This window comes from Arachis ipaensis, chromosome B06 (assembly GCF_000816755.2).
Source record: "Arachis ipaensis cultivar K30076 chromosome B06, Araip1.1, whole genome shotgun sequence".
Lineage (NCBI taxonomy): Eukaryota > Viridiplantae > Streptophyta > Magnoliopsida > Fabales > Fabaceae > Arachis > Arachis ipaensis.
Genome location: NC_029790.2, coordinates 14,332,905 through 14,350,102, shown reverse-complemented (window position 1 = coordinate 14,350,102; position 17,198 = coordinate 14,332,905). Strand labels below are relative to the sequence as shown.

The 17,198-nt window shown below is 36.5% G+C and overlaps 2 protein-coding genes and 1 long non-coding RNA gene across 3 annotated transcripts in view; 2 read left to right on the top strand and 1 right to left on the bottom strand.

The window, feature by feature from the left end:
* On the top strand, positions 3,438-4,199 carry LOC107648001. The gene is made up of 2 exons (XR_001621692.2): positions 3,438-3,742; positions 3,817-4,199. It is a non-coding gene; the product is annotated as an uncharacterized LOC107648001 (long non-coding RNA).
* LOC107645854 (translation initiation factor eIF-2B subunit epsilon) lies at positions 9,256-15,481 on the bottom strand. Its single transcript, XM_016349980.2, has 14 exons — positions 15,042-15,481; positions 14,638-14,952; positions 14,329-14,436; positions 13,896-14,085; positions 13,520-13,782; positions 13,186-13,297; positions 12,713-12,792; positions 11,857-12,099; positions 11,703-11,779; positions 10,996-11,087; positions 10,418-10,500; positions 10,157-10,228; positions 9,807-9,932; positions 9,256-9,722 (listed from the first exon to the last, which is right to left on the bottom strand). The coding sequence occupies exons 1-14, from the start codon at positions 15,423-15,425 to the stop codon at positions 9,690-9,692; spliced, it is 2,178 nt and encodes a 725-aa protein (XP_016205466.1). The 5' UTR covers positions 15,426-15,481; the 3' UTR covers positions 9,256-9,689.
* The window catches only part of LOC107645855 (sodium/hydrogen exchanger 1), a 6,249-nt gene continuing 4,871 nt past the window's right edge, over positions 15,821-17,198 (top strand). Inside the window, exons 1-3 of the mRNA XM_016349981.2 lie at positions 15,821-16,261; positions 16,439-16,782; positions 17,065-17,183. Coding sequence (XP_016205467.1) covers positions 16,606-16,782; positions 17,065-17,183 — 296 coding nt within the window. The 5' untranslated portion in view covers positions 15,821-16,261; positions 16,439-16,605. The remainder of the gene's footprint in view (positions 16,262-16,438; positions 16,783-17,064; positions 17,184-17,198) is intronic.

Here is a 17,198-nt window from a genome sequence, read left to right as displayed (position 1 = left end):
AAGGACGATTTTAAAACAAACTAAAACTTTCGGATCATTTCGTAGCGAAAAATGGCCAAAAACGAAATAAATTTTCGGCCTCTACGTTAAGGACCAAAATCGTACTTAACCGCAACACTTAATTATAATATCCAACATAATAATTACTAAAATTTATACATAAAAATATACAATAAACACCTACACAAATTATGAAACAATAACTTTGGGAGTTAACTAGTATGGTTTATCTTTTAAACGAAAATGCTTTAGAAATTCCGGTTAAGGGTTATGGGATAACGGTTATATGCCAAGGGTTTAGGGTTCCATACACAATGGAAAAGGGTTAATGGTTTCAGCTTATAGGGGTGAAGGAGCGTGAGTGTTAAAGATTTAGGTGATTACGGTTAAGCAAAAAAGCTATAACAGTATAAAATTAATTGATCAAGGATTTAGTTTCTGACATATATAGTTTTTTGTTTGGGATGTGTATATGTCAACCCCTCCAAACAAACATGTAAATCTTAAACCCTAAAAAACAACAAACCATAAATACACAATTTGTCATGGCCCAAAACGAACCATAACCGGCGCTCAGAAAAATAATCCTTAGCAAGCCTAACTGACTCAAATATAAATTGAATAAGAAAATTATAAATATTTTAAATAAATTTAAAGCTTCTAAAATAAATAATTACATATTTTTAACAAAAAGTAAAATAAATAAATAAATATGGATGGATCCTGCCTGTGACATATGGAGCATATACATTTAAGAATTCGACAAAAATAGATACTTATTGCAAATCGTGACTCTTGATTAGAAAGTCTCACATAGTCAAGTATTTATTCCTGAAAAATATTTTTAGAAAAAGGGGTGAGTTTTGCAACTCAGTGACTAGACAATACATCTATAATCCACATGAGACCATATAAACATTATTATCAAAGTAATTTAAATTAGAAAATAGCAGTTGATAATAATAAGTGAATCAATAAGGGAGTTCTCATTCAGAAATCAAATCAAAAGTCCACACTTTGGCGGCTCCACCTCTATGGGTAGCCCTTTCCACTTGTGTGTCCTAACAGAATAACAGATCTAACGTGTGGCCTACACGTTAGGCTAGCAACACCCCTGCTAGCTGGAGTCTGAGTTAGATGCATCTAAGTTAACGTCATAATCGCCGTTAACTACGGTTTTCTAATACGAGCCTCCCGAACCAATTCAAAACATATAATTTCAAATACAACAAATGTTTTATCTTTCAAATATATAAGATATCGAATAAAATCAAATCAGATAATACTTTCTTATCAGGGATCTTTTTCAATCATAAGAGATTTCAAATATATTTCACAATTTTAAAAGTGAGTACCAACAAATACTTCAATGCTTCAAAAACAGATATTCAAGTAAAATCAAACATTTTGGAATAATGCAAAATTTCATCAAAAATATATATAGTCTCATGTATAGTTCCAAAAGTATAAACTTCATAAAAATGAATTATTTAATTCTAATAAATCAATTATTCTAATCAATTTAAAATCGTTCAAAGCAAATATAGTGAATATAATTCAAAGATCATAATAGATATATGTCAAAATAATTATAGATGCAAAATCAAACAATTATAAATGTAAAGCCTACTCACAACGAGGTCCCAAGGGACCGAAGATACCAAACCCGGAGTGCCAAATTCAAGGTGAAGAGGATTGAAGTAGAATAAAACGAATGAGCGCAGAATTTGGTCCGGAGTAGCGACAAGATGGAGCTGGCGATAGTTCAGGGAATCTAAAATAGGGTGAAACTAAAATCGAATTAAAACAATGACAAGACAGATTAAATGATGGCATAATAGGACATGAAAGCTAGAGCAGAATAAAAAAAAAAGGCTGGACCGGGATAATGACAGGAACGGTTCGGCTCCAACAGCACCAACAACTCCGGCGGCAAGGACGATGGCTTAGTTCAAGTACATCCGAACGGCGACAGGAACAGCGCAGCAGCGGACGGTCCCTCCTCCTTGGTGTTTCTCTCTCTCCGGGAACTCCTCTCTCTTCGAAGCTCCAAATCTGCAACTGCGACAACGACGGCGAGGCTGGCTTCGACGACGGCGGCTAGGGTTTCTAGCAGTGACAGCAACGGAATCTCCCTTCTCTGTTCATCGCGCCTTTCTCTCTCTTCCGCGCGTTTGCTTCTCTCTGCTTGGGCTTCCCTCAGCAACGGCGACAGTCCTCCATGCGCAGCCACGATGACAACAGCAACGACGGCGTGGTCCTCAACGGCGTCATCCTCTTTTCCCCTCTTCTTCCTCTCTGCTTCCTCTCCATTTTCTCTCTCTTTTTCGTTCTTTCATTCTCAGCGGGGGGTGTGTGCTAGGAGAGGTTTAGGGTTTGGTTTGGAAAAAAAAAGAAGAAAGAGTATTTTAGGGATTTTAGACAATTATAATCTCTAAATCATCATCCTAAACTCAAGAACTCTAAATCTTACATCTTCATCAAAACAATAAATGCTATCACTTTAAACCTTACACAATAACTCATACACTATGAACTAAACAACCAAAATTTTAAACTCGCAATCATAAAAACAAGGTCCTAAATCCAAATAATTATTCATTACATCCTTTATCATAAACTTAAACTTAAAAAAATTATCCCAGATAATCAAAACTAATCTTCTAAACTATTCAACAAAATATCAGGTTACCATACAACCTAAATTCAAATTCATACTATCTTAAATCATATAATTATAAAGTTTTAATTTTCTACATAAGTTTTTTTATAAATTGAACAACTCTATTGTCCGTAACAAATTAAATTTATCACATCATAACAAATATTTTATGTACACTCTTTAATATAAAATAAAAATTATTATAAATAATCAGGTGAATTTCACCGATATTATAACACGCTGAAAATAATAAATGAGTGACATGCGCATTGGATAGAATTGAGTTTACTTGTATGATGGATATCTACTATGATAATAGACCTAAATGAATGTAAACCTTTTCTCTCTACTCTTTTGGCGGAGAACCTTTTCTCTCTTTTCTTTTTTTGGGTTTCACCATTTCTCTTTGTGTTCTAGACTTTTTACATACTTCATGAAAATTTTATTTCTAAGCCTATTCTATACTTTCTTTTACACTGTATGTAGCCCAAAATAATTACACATTCAATAACTAGAGAGTAAATATACATTATTGATAATTTTGTTTTTGTTCTTAGTATATTATTAGGGTAATTCAGACATATAAAAAATTCAACTCAAAATTATACTAATGTTCTAAACTGAATTGAATTATATGCATATCATTTATAATTCTATGTATTGTTGTTGAGTGTCTTTGCAGTGATCTTAGGAAGATTATTTGTGGATTTAAACTAACGGTTGTCGAGTTGTCTAGTTTGAAGGGAAGAAAGAATAATGGTAGTTGATTAATATATAGCTGATGAGGGGTAGCGAATGGTAGTTGGTGTTGATAAGAGTATAGAAACAACGCCATCTTTCAGTCACTAGTCACTCCTGCAAGAAACTTAATCACCCAATCTTCTCTCTGCCTCTTATAATACTCTCTGTTATACATTCACACTACAAGCTAAGTAACGACATTATATTCAACAAAGGAATTGAGAAAGTAAAGAACGGAAAGAAAAGGAGAGGAAATATGCCACCACCTTGGGGACCACCGGGAGGGCCTCCTGCTGGCGGCGGTTTCTGCAATTGTATATGTAGCCTTCTATCCTCTTGGTCAGTATCTATCTATCTATGTGATTCAGAATGTGAACTCTTTAATTAAAATTGTTGTATGTATTTGATGGCAGCTTATACTTACTGTGCTGCTGCTGTCTCTTGGAGAGTTGTTGTGGACCAATGTTTGGTGGACCTCCAGGACCCCCTCACTTCTGATGAACCATATAAAATGGTTGTTCCAAACCAAAGAGTGAAATAAAACAAGCATCATCACCAACTGAAAATGGCTTCGTTTGCTTGCTCTTTTGTTTGTTGGATTGGTATATATATATTAGGGAAGGGAATGCCAATCATAAAATGCCACTTTCCGCATACTTGCAATGTGTCATTTCTATCCTCCTGAAGAGAGTAGTTTAAGTATTTAATTAATGTTTATTATGCAAACATATATGTTAAGGTTGATTTTACATAGAAGTGTAGAATTGCCTGCCTCATGGGTTCAGTGTGCAGTAAAGCTGCTTGCATTATGCCATAAAAAGGGGCTGCTAAGATTTCGAACCAGAAAAGAAAACCATGATTTTACTGACGTATAAAAAGATATATATTTAATTATAAGAAGATAATTAATGTTGTATTTAATTGAGATTCATTGTGAATATAAAATAACAAATTACAATTAATAACAGGGTTAAGTATACTTTTACTGAATTATATAATTAGATATATGCACAGAGCGTATTCAAATTAAATTTCAAGATAATTATTAGCATTATTATTGCTGTTGTTGAACTAAAATTCTTCTACGAAGAGATATTCGTTTTTCTAGTCATTTTTTTGACCCATAACTAGTCTTCAGAATAACATTCAGCTCAAACACATCTAAAATTGGCAACCAAGAAATTTTAAAAAATAAAAACAAAATCATATACAAAAACTGGTTCCAAAACTGAATGCTCCCTTAATACATTCAGAGAAAACACACCCAAAATGCCAGACAAAAACAGAAAACACAAGACAAAACCAAATTGGGCTAGGTTTCGAAATAAACTCACATATTAACATTCAACATAAGCAAACCCAAATTTGGCAACCAAAAAATAAATAAAAACTGAAACCTCCCTTATTAACATTCAGTACTGCATAAACCAGAATGTTATAATCTCATTCAAATACAAATTCAAAAGTCAAAAAACAAAACAACCAATCAAACATAACATAGCAGCATCAAAATGATCCAAGTTTGTCATCAATCATCAAAATCCTCCATAACTTGCTGCAGATTTGCGTCATTGATATCATCACCTTCATTTACACTACTTGGACCAGAAAAAGCAAGTGGTGCAACATAAAATGTACTACTACAACAATTACCAACAATCCAACCCAATAATCTCAACTCTCAAGTGCACAACAAACAACATCCAAAATTATTTAAAATTATTCACAATTATCCAACAAACAACAAAATCCAGTTTAGTAAACAAACCAAAATCAGTTCAGTTTCAGTAATCAGTTAATCACTAATCAGTAAACAACAATTATTAACCAAAGTTCACAGTTTCGGTGTTCATCATGTTGAATCACAGTTCAGTTTCAGTAATCACTAATCAGTAATCACAGTTCATTTTAGCAAGATCAGAATCAATTCACAGTTTCACACTACACAGTTCAAAGAAAAATAAAACAGGGAGACAAATTTCAATGTTCACAGTTTCGGTGTTCATCATGTTGAATCACAGTTCAGTTTCAGTAATCACTAATCAATAATCACAGTACAGTTTAGCTCCCTCCAATCAGTTGAGTCTTGAATCAGTTCACAGTTTCACAATACACAGTTCAAAGAAAAATAAAACAGGGAGAGTGGAAGACAGCGAAGGCACCTTCAAGGCTTCAACAGAACATGCAATAGGGAGAGTGAGGGTGAGGCGGTGGGAGACAACGAAGGCACCTTCTCAGTTCGCGACGGCTGCTGCGATGGCTCGACGGCGGTGGCTCGACCCGTGTGAGAGTGAGGCGTTCTCACTTCTCAGTTCTCGACGGCTTTGCGGTGGCTCGACGACGGTGGCTCGACCCGTGTGACGGTGTGACAGTGACTGAGTGAGGCGTTGGAAGCAGCTCAGTGAAGCCTGCTCGATGAATGAGAACTGAGAAGCACAAGCACTGAAGCAGAAAAGGGAAGGCAATTAGGGATCTCAGGATTTTGGACATTTAGGGATTCAGAGGGAAAAAACGGCAGCGTTTTGTTGCCATCCAAAAAACCGGCCGGGTCACGGTTCGATTCGACCGACCGGTTCGCCAGTTCAATTTCGGTTTTTGGATTTTGCGGTTTTGATGATTGACCAATTCGTCTTTCCGTTCGGTTCACGGTTCGACCGGTTCGAACCGATTTTCAGAACATTGACTCAAATACACCCAAAATTGGCAACCAAAAAGAAACCTCTTTTTTTTTTTAATTAAAAAGAAAATCCAACTCCGTCTATGTTACACTTGTGGTACATAGCCGATCCTAAGCCCGGATAAAGGAGGAAGGTTGTGTTAAGTCTTCGACAACCAACATAAAAATATAGTCGAATCCCCATGACATGAATCAAAGACATTATTGCGCTAAAGCTAGGCGTTGCCTAGAAGCAACACGCTGTATGGCTCGAGTACGGTGTCAAATGAGCAAGAGCCGCTGCATCGTGCCCGCATGTAGTGTTAAATGAGCAAGGGTTCTCGCGTTTTCGTGAACGGACGAGGGTAAATAAGCTAGTTCACAAAGTAAAAGGTAAAGGTCAAAGCGATAGAATGTTAAGATTTGGGACATGGAACATAGGCACTCTAATAGGAAAGTCCATGGAGGTGGTGGAACACCATGACAAGGAGGAAGATTAACATTATGTGCTTACAAGAAACACAATGGGTTGGTGCGAAGGCTAGGGAGTTGGATACTTCTGGTTTCAAACTTTGGTATACAGGAAATATGAGGAATAGGAATGGGGTTGGAATTATTGTGGATAAGCAGTGGAAGAATGACGTAGTGGATGTCAAGAGGGTGGGAGATCGGATCATCTCTATCAAACTTGTGGTGGAGGGAGGTGATTTCCATGTGATTAGCGCCTATGCACCGCAAGTGGGTTCGGACGAACAACACAAGATAAGGTTTTGGGAGGATCTAGAGAGTTTCGTTCAAGACATACCTTCGGGAGATAAGATTTTCTTAGGAGGAGATTTAAATGGCCATGTTGGGAGAGAAGTGACTGGATATGGGAGTATTCACGGAGGCTATGGTTTCGGGGTGATCAATGCCGAAGGTAAAACTATTTTGGACTTTTCCTCAACATTTGATCTTCTCATCGCAAATACATGTTTTAAAAAGAGAGACGGACATCTTATAACCTATAAAAGTGGCATGACAAGCTCTAAGAGTTTAACAACACAACATAGGGTGCTCGTCATGGATTTTCGCGTTGAGTAAAAGTTGAGGAAAAGACATCATATGAAGAACTCAAGGACGAGGTGGTGGCGGATGAAAGGTGAGGAATAAAGAAGCTTCGTAAGACGGGTAGGAGAAGAGGCAAAGTGGTATAGGAATGGAAGCGTGGAAGAGATGTGGAGGGAGATGGCAGAAGTTATTAGAAGAACAGCAAAAGAAAGCTTTGGTGAATCTAAAGGAATAGGATCAAGAGACAAGGAGTCCTGGTGGTGGAATGCGAGTGTACAAAAATGATAAAGATAAAAAGGGAGTGCTTTAAAGAGTGGTCTTTATGCCGCAACGCAGATAACTGGGAAAAATATAAAGCGGCTAAGAGACAAAAGTGGCTGTAAGTGAAGCATGAACAAGAGCATCTGAGGGTCTCTACCAGTCTTTGGGCACGAAAGAAGGAGAAAAATGTATATATAGAATCGCAAAGAGCCGTGAAAGAAGAACGAGAGATTTGAATCAGGTTAAGTGCATAAATGATAAGGATAAAGAGGTGCTGGCTCAAGAGGAGAGGATTAATGAAAGGTGGAAGAGCTACTTCTACGAGCTATTTAATGAGGGACAGAAGACTCTTCTGAGCCTTGGTCGGTTATGCACAAGGGAAAAAGATCAAAACTTTGACTACTATCGAATGATTCAAGACTTCGACGTAAAAAAGGCTCTAAAGCAGATGAAAAATGGCAGGACAGTAGGACCTGATAATATCCCGATTGAGGTTTGGAAGGGCCTTGGAGGAAAAGGCATCAACTGGTTAACCAAGCTTTTTAATGAGATTTTAAGGTCAAAGAAGATGCCTGATGAGTGGAAAAAGAATACCTTGATACCTATCTACAAGAATAAGGGGGATATACAAAGTTGCGAAAACTATAGAGGGATCAAACTCATGAGTCATACCATGAAGCTATGGGAACGGGTGATAGAACGGAGGTTGAGAAAAGAGACACAAGTAACAGAGAATCAATTTGGATTTATGTCAGACAGATCTACCACTGAAGCGATATACTTATTAAGAAGGATGATGAAGAGATATCGTAGTAATAAAAGGGATCTACATATGGTGTTTATTGATTTGAAAAAAGCATATGATAGGATGTCAAGGGAGGTCTTATAGAAGATTTTAGAAAAGAAGAGAGTAAGGATCGCATATATTCGTGCAATTAAAGACATGTATGATGGGGTCACAACTAGTGTAAAGACTCAAGGTGGTGTGACAGAAAAATTTCCTAATTGTATAAGATTACACCAGAGATTATCCTTAAGTCTATACCTTTCCACACTAGTCTTGGAAGTACTCACAGAGCACATCCAAGAACCTGTGCCATGGTGCATGCTTTTTGCCAATGATATCATCCTTATAAGAGAGTCAAGGGAAGACCTAAATAAGAAGTTGAACTTATGGAGAGAAGCTCTAGAAGTGTATGGTCTGCGCATAAGTCGTAGCAAGACGGAATATATGGAATACAAGTTCAGTTTGAGAAGGGAAAACCCTAATATAGAAGTGAAGATTGGAGAAAACATCATACGAAAAGTTAAAAGTTTTAAGTATCTTGGGTGCATCATACAGGATAATGGAGAGATTAAACAGTATGTAAATCATAGGATCCAAGCAGGTTGGTCAAAATGGCGGAGTGCATTTGGTTTTATATGCGACAAAAAAATGCCTTTAAAATTTAAAGGTAAATTCTATCGCACCGCTATAAGATCGGCTATGCTTTATAGTACGGAGTGTTGGGCGGCCAAAGAGGAGCACGAACATCACAATGGCATCATTTAGTTCATGTAGTCGACCCCACCTAGTGGGACAAGGCTTTGTTGTTGTTGTAGTAGTAAAAAGGAAACCCTGAAACCTCCCTCATTAACATTCAGCTAAAACACCCAAAATTGGAAACCAAAAGTAAAAAAAAAAAAAAAAAGAAATAAAAATTCCAAAACTGAAAGCTCATATACTATCATTGAGCTTAAACACACCCAAACTTGAACTAGACTTCGAAATAAAATCCGTATTAACATTCAGGTCAAATACCCAAAATTGAATTATCTACATTCAACACGAAAATTAAAGTACATAATAAACTACACGAATCTATTGTATTTGTCGTAAGATGACTAGAGAAGGAAAATATGCAGAACAATTTATTTGCGTTTTGCAATTACTATTTTACATTTCAATCTTGATTATATCATTTTAACAAAGATTTCAATACCAAATAGCCTTACTAATAACAATACTATAGATAACTCGTGTCTTTCAAAATCCTAGTCCAACAGTGATCAGGCTACCATCCCCCTTCTTTTTCTTTAAGAACAAGGTCTCAAAATTCCAATTTGAGAATTTCATTAACATGTGTGGACAAAATTGACATTAGTAATCACAGAATCCAACACACTTGAGACTTGAGGAGTTACATTCTTCTGAAGCATTTGAACTTCATTAGATTAAAATCCTCAAGATCATATGCGCCGAAAACATGTCACAAAATAAAAACCTGGCATTATCATATACGGAGCATCTTTAGCCACACGAAATCCTTCCTATACTTTCTATTCATCTTCTTCTTCAGCCACTTTTAGCCACTGCACATAAGATATTGATGCATCTCATCAGGATGGTAAAAAGATAAACAGGTATCATGATTCGTGACCTAGTTTTAAACTCACTTGGATAAATTCTTGAGCCTTGTTAACAAATACTTTATCTGCCTCATCTGCATCTCTCTTCTCATCTTCCCAACTTAAAATAGCATCTTCTTCAATAATATCCTCCTTATACAAGTGGAGCAAAATCTGAAAACATTTTATGAATCCATTTCATAAGAATATAGTAGGGTCCGAAGAGATAACAAATCTAGTGTGAAAAATATGAATCCATTTCATAACATTGTTAACTCAAGGCTTTAGACAGAATGTACAGTGCATAACTATGTAATATAGTTCAATGCATATTTATGATGAGTATACTGACAGATGAAAGCACATCAATAAGGCTAACTCATGAAAGAGCAGCATACCTTAGTGAATAATGGAGCAAACTCCCTAGCAGATTCTAAACAAATTTCTTCAAATTTCAGTATGATCTCAATCTGGAGTTAAATAATAAAAACAAATTAATAGAGGGCAGAACATGAAGAACTGGGAATCAAATTTGGCAGCATGTGCTAAATGGCTGCATTCTTATTGAAGCTGACAAAAGCATAACGCAATGCATATCCATTAATCACAACAAATGAGCATGAATCACTACACAGATGTGAAAGTAATGAGATAGGCACCTGCTCATCTATGTCTGTCAGATAGGATGTAAGAGCCTTTTTCCATTTTGATAGAACATCGTTAACATTCTGCATCAAGCCATCTGGGGAAATTCATAAATCAAACAAGTAAACATTAAGCAGCCTTTGAGAATAATACAAAACAGAGTCCTAAAAGTAAAATTAGTCAAGCCAGACATGCACCATCTAGCATTATCCCACTAGGAGGAGTCAACTCTGGATCAACCAATACTGTTGGGCTTGGGTGGTGGGGATTCAATAAAAAGAATATCTTTTCTTAAGTATTCCACCTAGTATTTTCTTAGTTCTCCTAAGTCTTTCAATTGCCCTGCCTTACATTTGATTCGCTATTCAAACTGAAGAATCCAGTTAATTCATTATATCCCATCATTCTGCAGATTTTGTATCTGGTATCTCTAAGCAGGGCAAGATAACAAGTTTTCCAAGCAAGTTTACATCCTTAAACTAAACACTGGAAATATTTTGACCTAACAGGAAAGCAACAACTTGCAAAAAAAAAAAAAAAGTAAAAGTCTAAAAGAATCAGGTAGATGTAGAAAGAAGGAAGGAAGGCTCACCAAGTGAACTATGGGGAGTGTCTACCGCATACTTCATCATAGCATAAAACACAGCTCCCGCACAATCAGCAGTCAGCTTATTGCATGACAACCTGCCACAGAGAAAGGCAGTGTTTGTATAAGTTGATGCCCATAAAACAATTAATGCATATATTGCAAACATTAGTGGTCAAAAAATAAAATAAATAAAAATCATAAAGATCCAATTGGTAAAACGTCTAAATATATTCCATGAAGATATCATGTCCTATAGACAAAAATAGAGTGCCAATTATTTGACATATATAATATTTAAAATAAGAGCAGTTTACAGTTGTATGGTCAAGCAAAATGCACGCTAGTACTTAGTCCTATCCTTTGATTCCTCCCACAAGCTTTAAAACATAAAAACTCATTGCAATACCAAAAAGATGTCAACCCACTTCATTTCAAAGTTCTCATGCATATCAGCTAATGATCAACTTCGGCCAAGAAAAATACAACAAAACGAATACTTAAATTTGAGAGACCGACAGGTTAAATTATCAAGAGGCTGTAAAAGAGGAAAGCAGGGGGAAGTTACTTATGAACAAGAGACTAGGAAGAAGGAAACAAAAAAGTCATACAATGAAAGCAAAAGAAACATGCAAAAATAACTCCAAAGCATAGGTCTCCTACAATCTACATTCAACTTTGAACAATATACATAACCACAATTATATGCATACTTCAAAGAGTTAACTTCTAAGATCAAGTGGTCTTCTTGTATGTTTTCATTCACAGCCCTGAGGAATGTCGCTTCAACCTGCAATTAATAAAGTAAATGGAAAACTTTAAAATCTGAATCTACAACATGCATCTGAAGAAGTTTCAAGTTTGTACCTCTCTCTCAAAGAAATCATCCCTGGAGTCTTCATTATCTTCATCTGAGTCATTAGAATCAGGTATCAGCTCTCCAGAAGGTGGGAGAATACTGCCATCATGAGTTAACTCCAGATCATCTTCCATGGTTTTCATTGCCTCAGAAATTTTATCTGCAGGAATAGGTGCCACTGAATGCCTCCACTCTTCTTCCTGGCTTCCTTCACATTTTTGCCAAATGTAACCAACCCCACCCATACCTAGCTGATCAATAAAAAGAACGTGTAATGAGACAATAAATTCCATGTCCTATAAAACATTATATCAAACAATCTTGGTATCTAAAAAGACTTGCAAAATAATAATAATAATAATAATAATAATAATAATAACAATTTTATGTGGAAATCTAATATGTTGGAAGTGTATGAAACAAAATGTATACTTTGTTTCTGCCAGATATACAGCAAAAGTTGCTTCATTTCTTCCCACATGCAAACTTATGGAACATTTGAACAAGGAACTCAAATTGTGTGAACTAGGCAAGATAGAAATAATTTAGAATAATGTGGCAGCCTGACATTTTCATTGACTTTCATTTTGTGAGAGATAAGATAATATATAGAAATTTTCACCAGATAGATGGTCCTCAGTACAATTTATATATGACCAGCTTGGAGCATAACATATAGATTTGATATTACTCATACTTAAGTGGTTTTTTATTCACATTATTTCATGTGTATTAAGTAATCCAGCAGAGAGCTATACTAGCATGCAATTCAGCCACATTGAGTTATTCTATCAAGCATTATTGCATCTGGCACAACAGCAAATAATGTATGAGTCATAAATTGCGAAGCCTTCTGAAACCAACCTCTGAAACAGAGCTAATACGTGCCTCTGGTACTTCAGATGCATCCTCTTCATCCGACTTATCCACTTTGCTTGTGATGACTGTACCAGAAATTGGCAATTGAAAGGTTTAAAATGTGCATTTAACTTATTAAAGCTTTCAGAAAATTGGCAATTGAAAGGTTTAAGATGCGCATTTAATTTATGAAAGCATTTTATAATAATAAGAATAGTTAGTTTATTATTCAATCAAATTATTCTGGAATATTAGCTTCTCGAACCAAGTGTAACAATACGCTTTTAACAATCAATCAGCACTAGTTTGAAAACATCAATATCTTAGGTACAAACAATTGTTTTCAGAGTTGTTACTGAAGTAATGACAGTATTAAGGCAGACATCATAATCGTAATCAGATTGACTGCCAAACAGTGACAGTAGGACCCATGATAAAACATGTCAAATAAAAGTGTTTTATGAAAAATTAAGCAATACCGCTAGTACTGTCAGCATATTCAAGCTCCTCATCACTGTCTTCCTCAACAGGCTGTTGTAATAGTGATACATATGAATAAGGAGGGACAACAAACTCTGGCCCAACTACAACCTGGAAGCATAAAATTTCTGATCGGTTCAGATCTGTATACATAATAAATAAAAGATAAAAAATAAAGTCCTAATCTTTCAATCTTGAAATGAGTGACAGACAAATCACATACTATTGTGTTTGAGCACAACCAGTGTTGAAACATGCACAAACATATGACAAACATGAAAGACAGAATTCAGGCAACTGAAGAAATGGTACAGATACTACAACCATACAAACCTTGAATGACAAAATAACACCAGGTTCCAGAACAGCTCCTGACTTCAAAGTCACCTCATTACAAACAATAGCATGGTTAAGTTTACAGCCATCTTCTATGGTGACATGGTCCCATATGTAGCAACCTTTAATCTGAACGTTTGATCCAATTTTACATCCTTTTCCAATAACGGAATCCGAAATTATAGTGTTATTCCCAATTTTGGTGCCAAATCCTAGAACAGTGAAGGGACCAATAACAGCGGATTGTGATTGTGATATTTCTGAAAACGGAGAAATGAATTCATCAAAATAAATATTAAATAGAGTGCAACAGCAATATTATCAGGTATGCATGAAATTCTTCACCAGCAAACACAGAAACTTTGATTCATACCTGAAGCACGATACATTCCCTGTCGTTCAAGTTTAGTAGCTGTGTTGCCATAATTCATAACATCTGGCACCATTGGATATGTCCATCTATGAATTATATCCCTGCTAACAGTGTCATAGCTCCGGAAATTATCAATCCGTGAAGCATAGTTTGAGTGGATTTCATGCACGAAAATTTTGTACCCCATTATCTGAAAGCAATACACAGTTAATTTTGAAGCAAGGATTGCATCCGTTATAGAATGCAAAAAACAAGAGACTATGTGTCCATCAAACATATCAACTTTGAGGGAAGATAAGTGATGGAATTTGGTTGTTCTCTTACAATAAGAAAGAAATTCATGGGGAAAAGCTTTTATCTTTCCACTAAGGACTTAAAGAAAAACTTCATAAATAATAGCACGACTCAATTTAGCACACAGCAGAGAAATTACATCATCAACAAGCAACCCCTTCACAAAATGACGCCGCAGATGTTGGTAATCAAAATTGTCCGTAAACAGGCTAAGGACTTCAGGCGAGCAGATGTCAATGTAACAATCCTGCAGAAAATATATCACTGAGAAATATAACCAAACAAGGTAATAATAAATCAAACATCAGTAACCACAGTAGATAATTAATTAATGAATTAATTGAGAGACTCCTTAACTACAGCTAATCCGGTAGCGAAAATTCGTTTCACACACTTCGATAAGCATAATCACCAGTAATCCAATTCCTTCAGAAAGTATGTAATTCACCTGCTTGTCATGGTGCAAGGTGAGGGAAGGGTTATCAGCAAGAAATGACTTGTCAAGATGCATAATCCCTTTGGAAAGGTCAGTCCTCTCCTCATAATACAAAAGCTGCTTGGTATCCGGATTAATGGCCATGAAAAGCTCATCGGTACCAAGCCGAGACTGATGAATAGCGGGGTTAGTTTTTGAGCGTTTGATAACCATTGTCATGACGGCATTACTATCCTTCTTCTTCCTTTCTTTGTGCTCTGCAAGTGCCTGAGTAAGCGACATGTTGCTCACAGTATCACCACTGATGAGGATAAAGTCTCCATGAATCTTACAAAGTATCCAAGAAAAAGTGTCACTGGTCACTACAAGAACAATAACAAATGGATAGCAAGGAAGGGCAAAAACGTAATAGATACCACGTTACGCTCGTAGATTAGGCGGAGGGCGTCACCGGCGCTGACGGAATTGTGCGATTCAATGGTGGTTACGGAGAAATTAGGCTGAGAGAGCCAACCGGATTTGTCCAAATAGTCGATGACTTGCTTGGAATGGGCGCAGCAGAAAACGAAAACGTCTTCGACGCCGGCGGATTCGAGCCAGGTCAAGGTGTAATTGATCATCGGAACATTGACAAGAGGCAAGAGGACCTTCGGGCATTCGAGTGTGATAGGTCTGAACTTGGTGTTGAAGCTATCAGCTAAGAGGATGGCCTGCAACGGAACACGAACCAGTTCGTCGGAATCCTCTGTGACGGAAACCCTGCCTCCGCCTCCGCCGCCGCTCTTCTTCGGCGCACCCATCCTCTTAAGATTCTTCCGACTAGTTGAGCGAGTGTCCAAGTCTAGGGAGAAAAAGTATTGAATGTGTCACAGACAGACTGAAGGAGTTGGATTGGGCTTTTTGGACTCACTTTGGGTTCTCGGAGCCCAATAGTGTTTTTTACGGAACATTTTTTCTTCGACCGGAGGACTTTTTGGTCAATGGGAAGTCTACCAATGTAACTACTCTGTTTATTGCATGAGAATCACATTATCATTGGCAGCTACGTCGCTACCTATACCCATTTAATTCCATTTATTTTAAGGTTTTAATTATGTTGGTCTTCTCAAACACCAAATAATTAATTTAACATATATAAGGAGGAAATCTCCCCGCCTCATAACTCACGAAACCAATGATGAACGGCGAGTATCGTATTCATGATTGAGCTTAACGTGATCGCGGTTGTAGGGTAGCAAAACTCATTACTATTCTGGTTTGTGTGCTCACGCTTGTTTTATTCTGAATTCAACGTTTGTCTTCCATTTTTCTCAGAGCTTTCGTCGCTTGCGTGATTTTCTCTTCTAATGTCATCAAATTCGAACAATTATTATTATCGCTTTCTCCTCATTTTCTTAACTGATTCTTCTATCTTTCCATTTCTCATTTCGTTTTTCTGTTACAACTTACAACAACCTTTCCAATTGCATTCTCTCTCATTTTTATTAGCTAGTTGTGATGAGCTTGCTTTCTGTAAGGAATCATTGAAAAATTGACCGAAAAAATAAAAAAGGAAATAAAAAAGAGAGGAAATTAAAGAAACCTTCAAGTGATTCTAACACTGCTACGTTAGCATATGCTTGCTGGAATCGCATTGGTGAGTTTCCTCCGTTCAAGTCTCTGCGTTTCGGTGATTATTTGATGATTATGAAACACTAAATCGTGATTCAAAGATTCTAATTATATTGCATTGCATTGCATTATTTTCTACATGTTTTTTCGTGTTCATTATTCTGTCAAAATCTTATATGCATGTTTCATGCTCTAATTGCAGAAACTCTCTTAGCCTTATTGATAAGATCCAACGGTTTTTGAATATGATGAGCATCGCAGCTCCGATTCCGAGGCATAAATTTGGCTTGTAAATGTGGCGTTGAATTTGGTTCCTAAGCAATAATCTAATTGGTTCTGTGATTATTTATTTCTAGAGAATTTGAGAAAATGGCTATTGATCATATAAGTTCTCTGTTTGCGAAATTGCAAGCATTATCGACTTCAGATCATGGCTCCGTTGTGTCCATGAACATATTTGTGGCACTTCTGTGTGCTTGTATTGTCATTGGACATCTTCTTGAGGAAAATCGCTGGATGAATGAGTCCATCACTGCCCTTGTCATAGTAAGTAACCTCACTTTTCGAATGAGTTGCCTGATTCATACCCGCGCCTATTTCCACGTTGTACGGACATACACACTCTCTTCGTTGGATAAGATGTTCATCCTATTTGGGTTATAATTCTGTGCTAATTTAATAATAAAGAAATGTGTATCAAACTATCAGTTCCATTTACGGGATAAAATGAGTACCAGAATATTTCTCTTTTTTCTTTTAACAGCTTGTTTGCCAATGAAGTATTGCATACAGTAATTATGACTCAACTTCCATGTGGATTGGTCTCAGGGAATATGCACCGGCATACTCATTTTGATGCTTAGCGGTGGTAGAAGCTCTCATATTCTTGTTTTCAGCGAAGACCTTTTCTTCATATACCTTCTGCCACCTATCATATTTAATGCCGGGTAACTTTTGTTCTT

What these genes read in the sequence shown, in the direction of transcription:
- LOC107645854 (XM_016349980.2), bottom strand. Translation starts at nt 15,425, where the DNA reads ATGGGTGCGCCGAAGAAGAGCGGCGGCGGAGGCGGAGGCAGGGTTTCC. An exon ending in CCTTGCACCATGACAAGCAG is followed by an intron (nt 14,437 to 14,637) that starts GTGAATTACATA and finishes TATTTTCTGCAG; the next exon opens with GATTGTTACATTGACATCTG. An exon ending in AGGCTCAAGAATTTATCCAA is followed by an intron (nt 9,723 to 9,806) that starts GTGAGTTTAAAA and finishes TCTTATGTGCAG; the next exon opens with TGGCTAAAAGTGGCTGAAGA.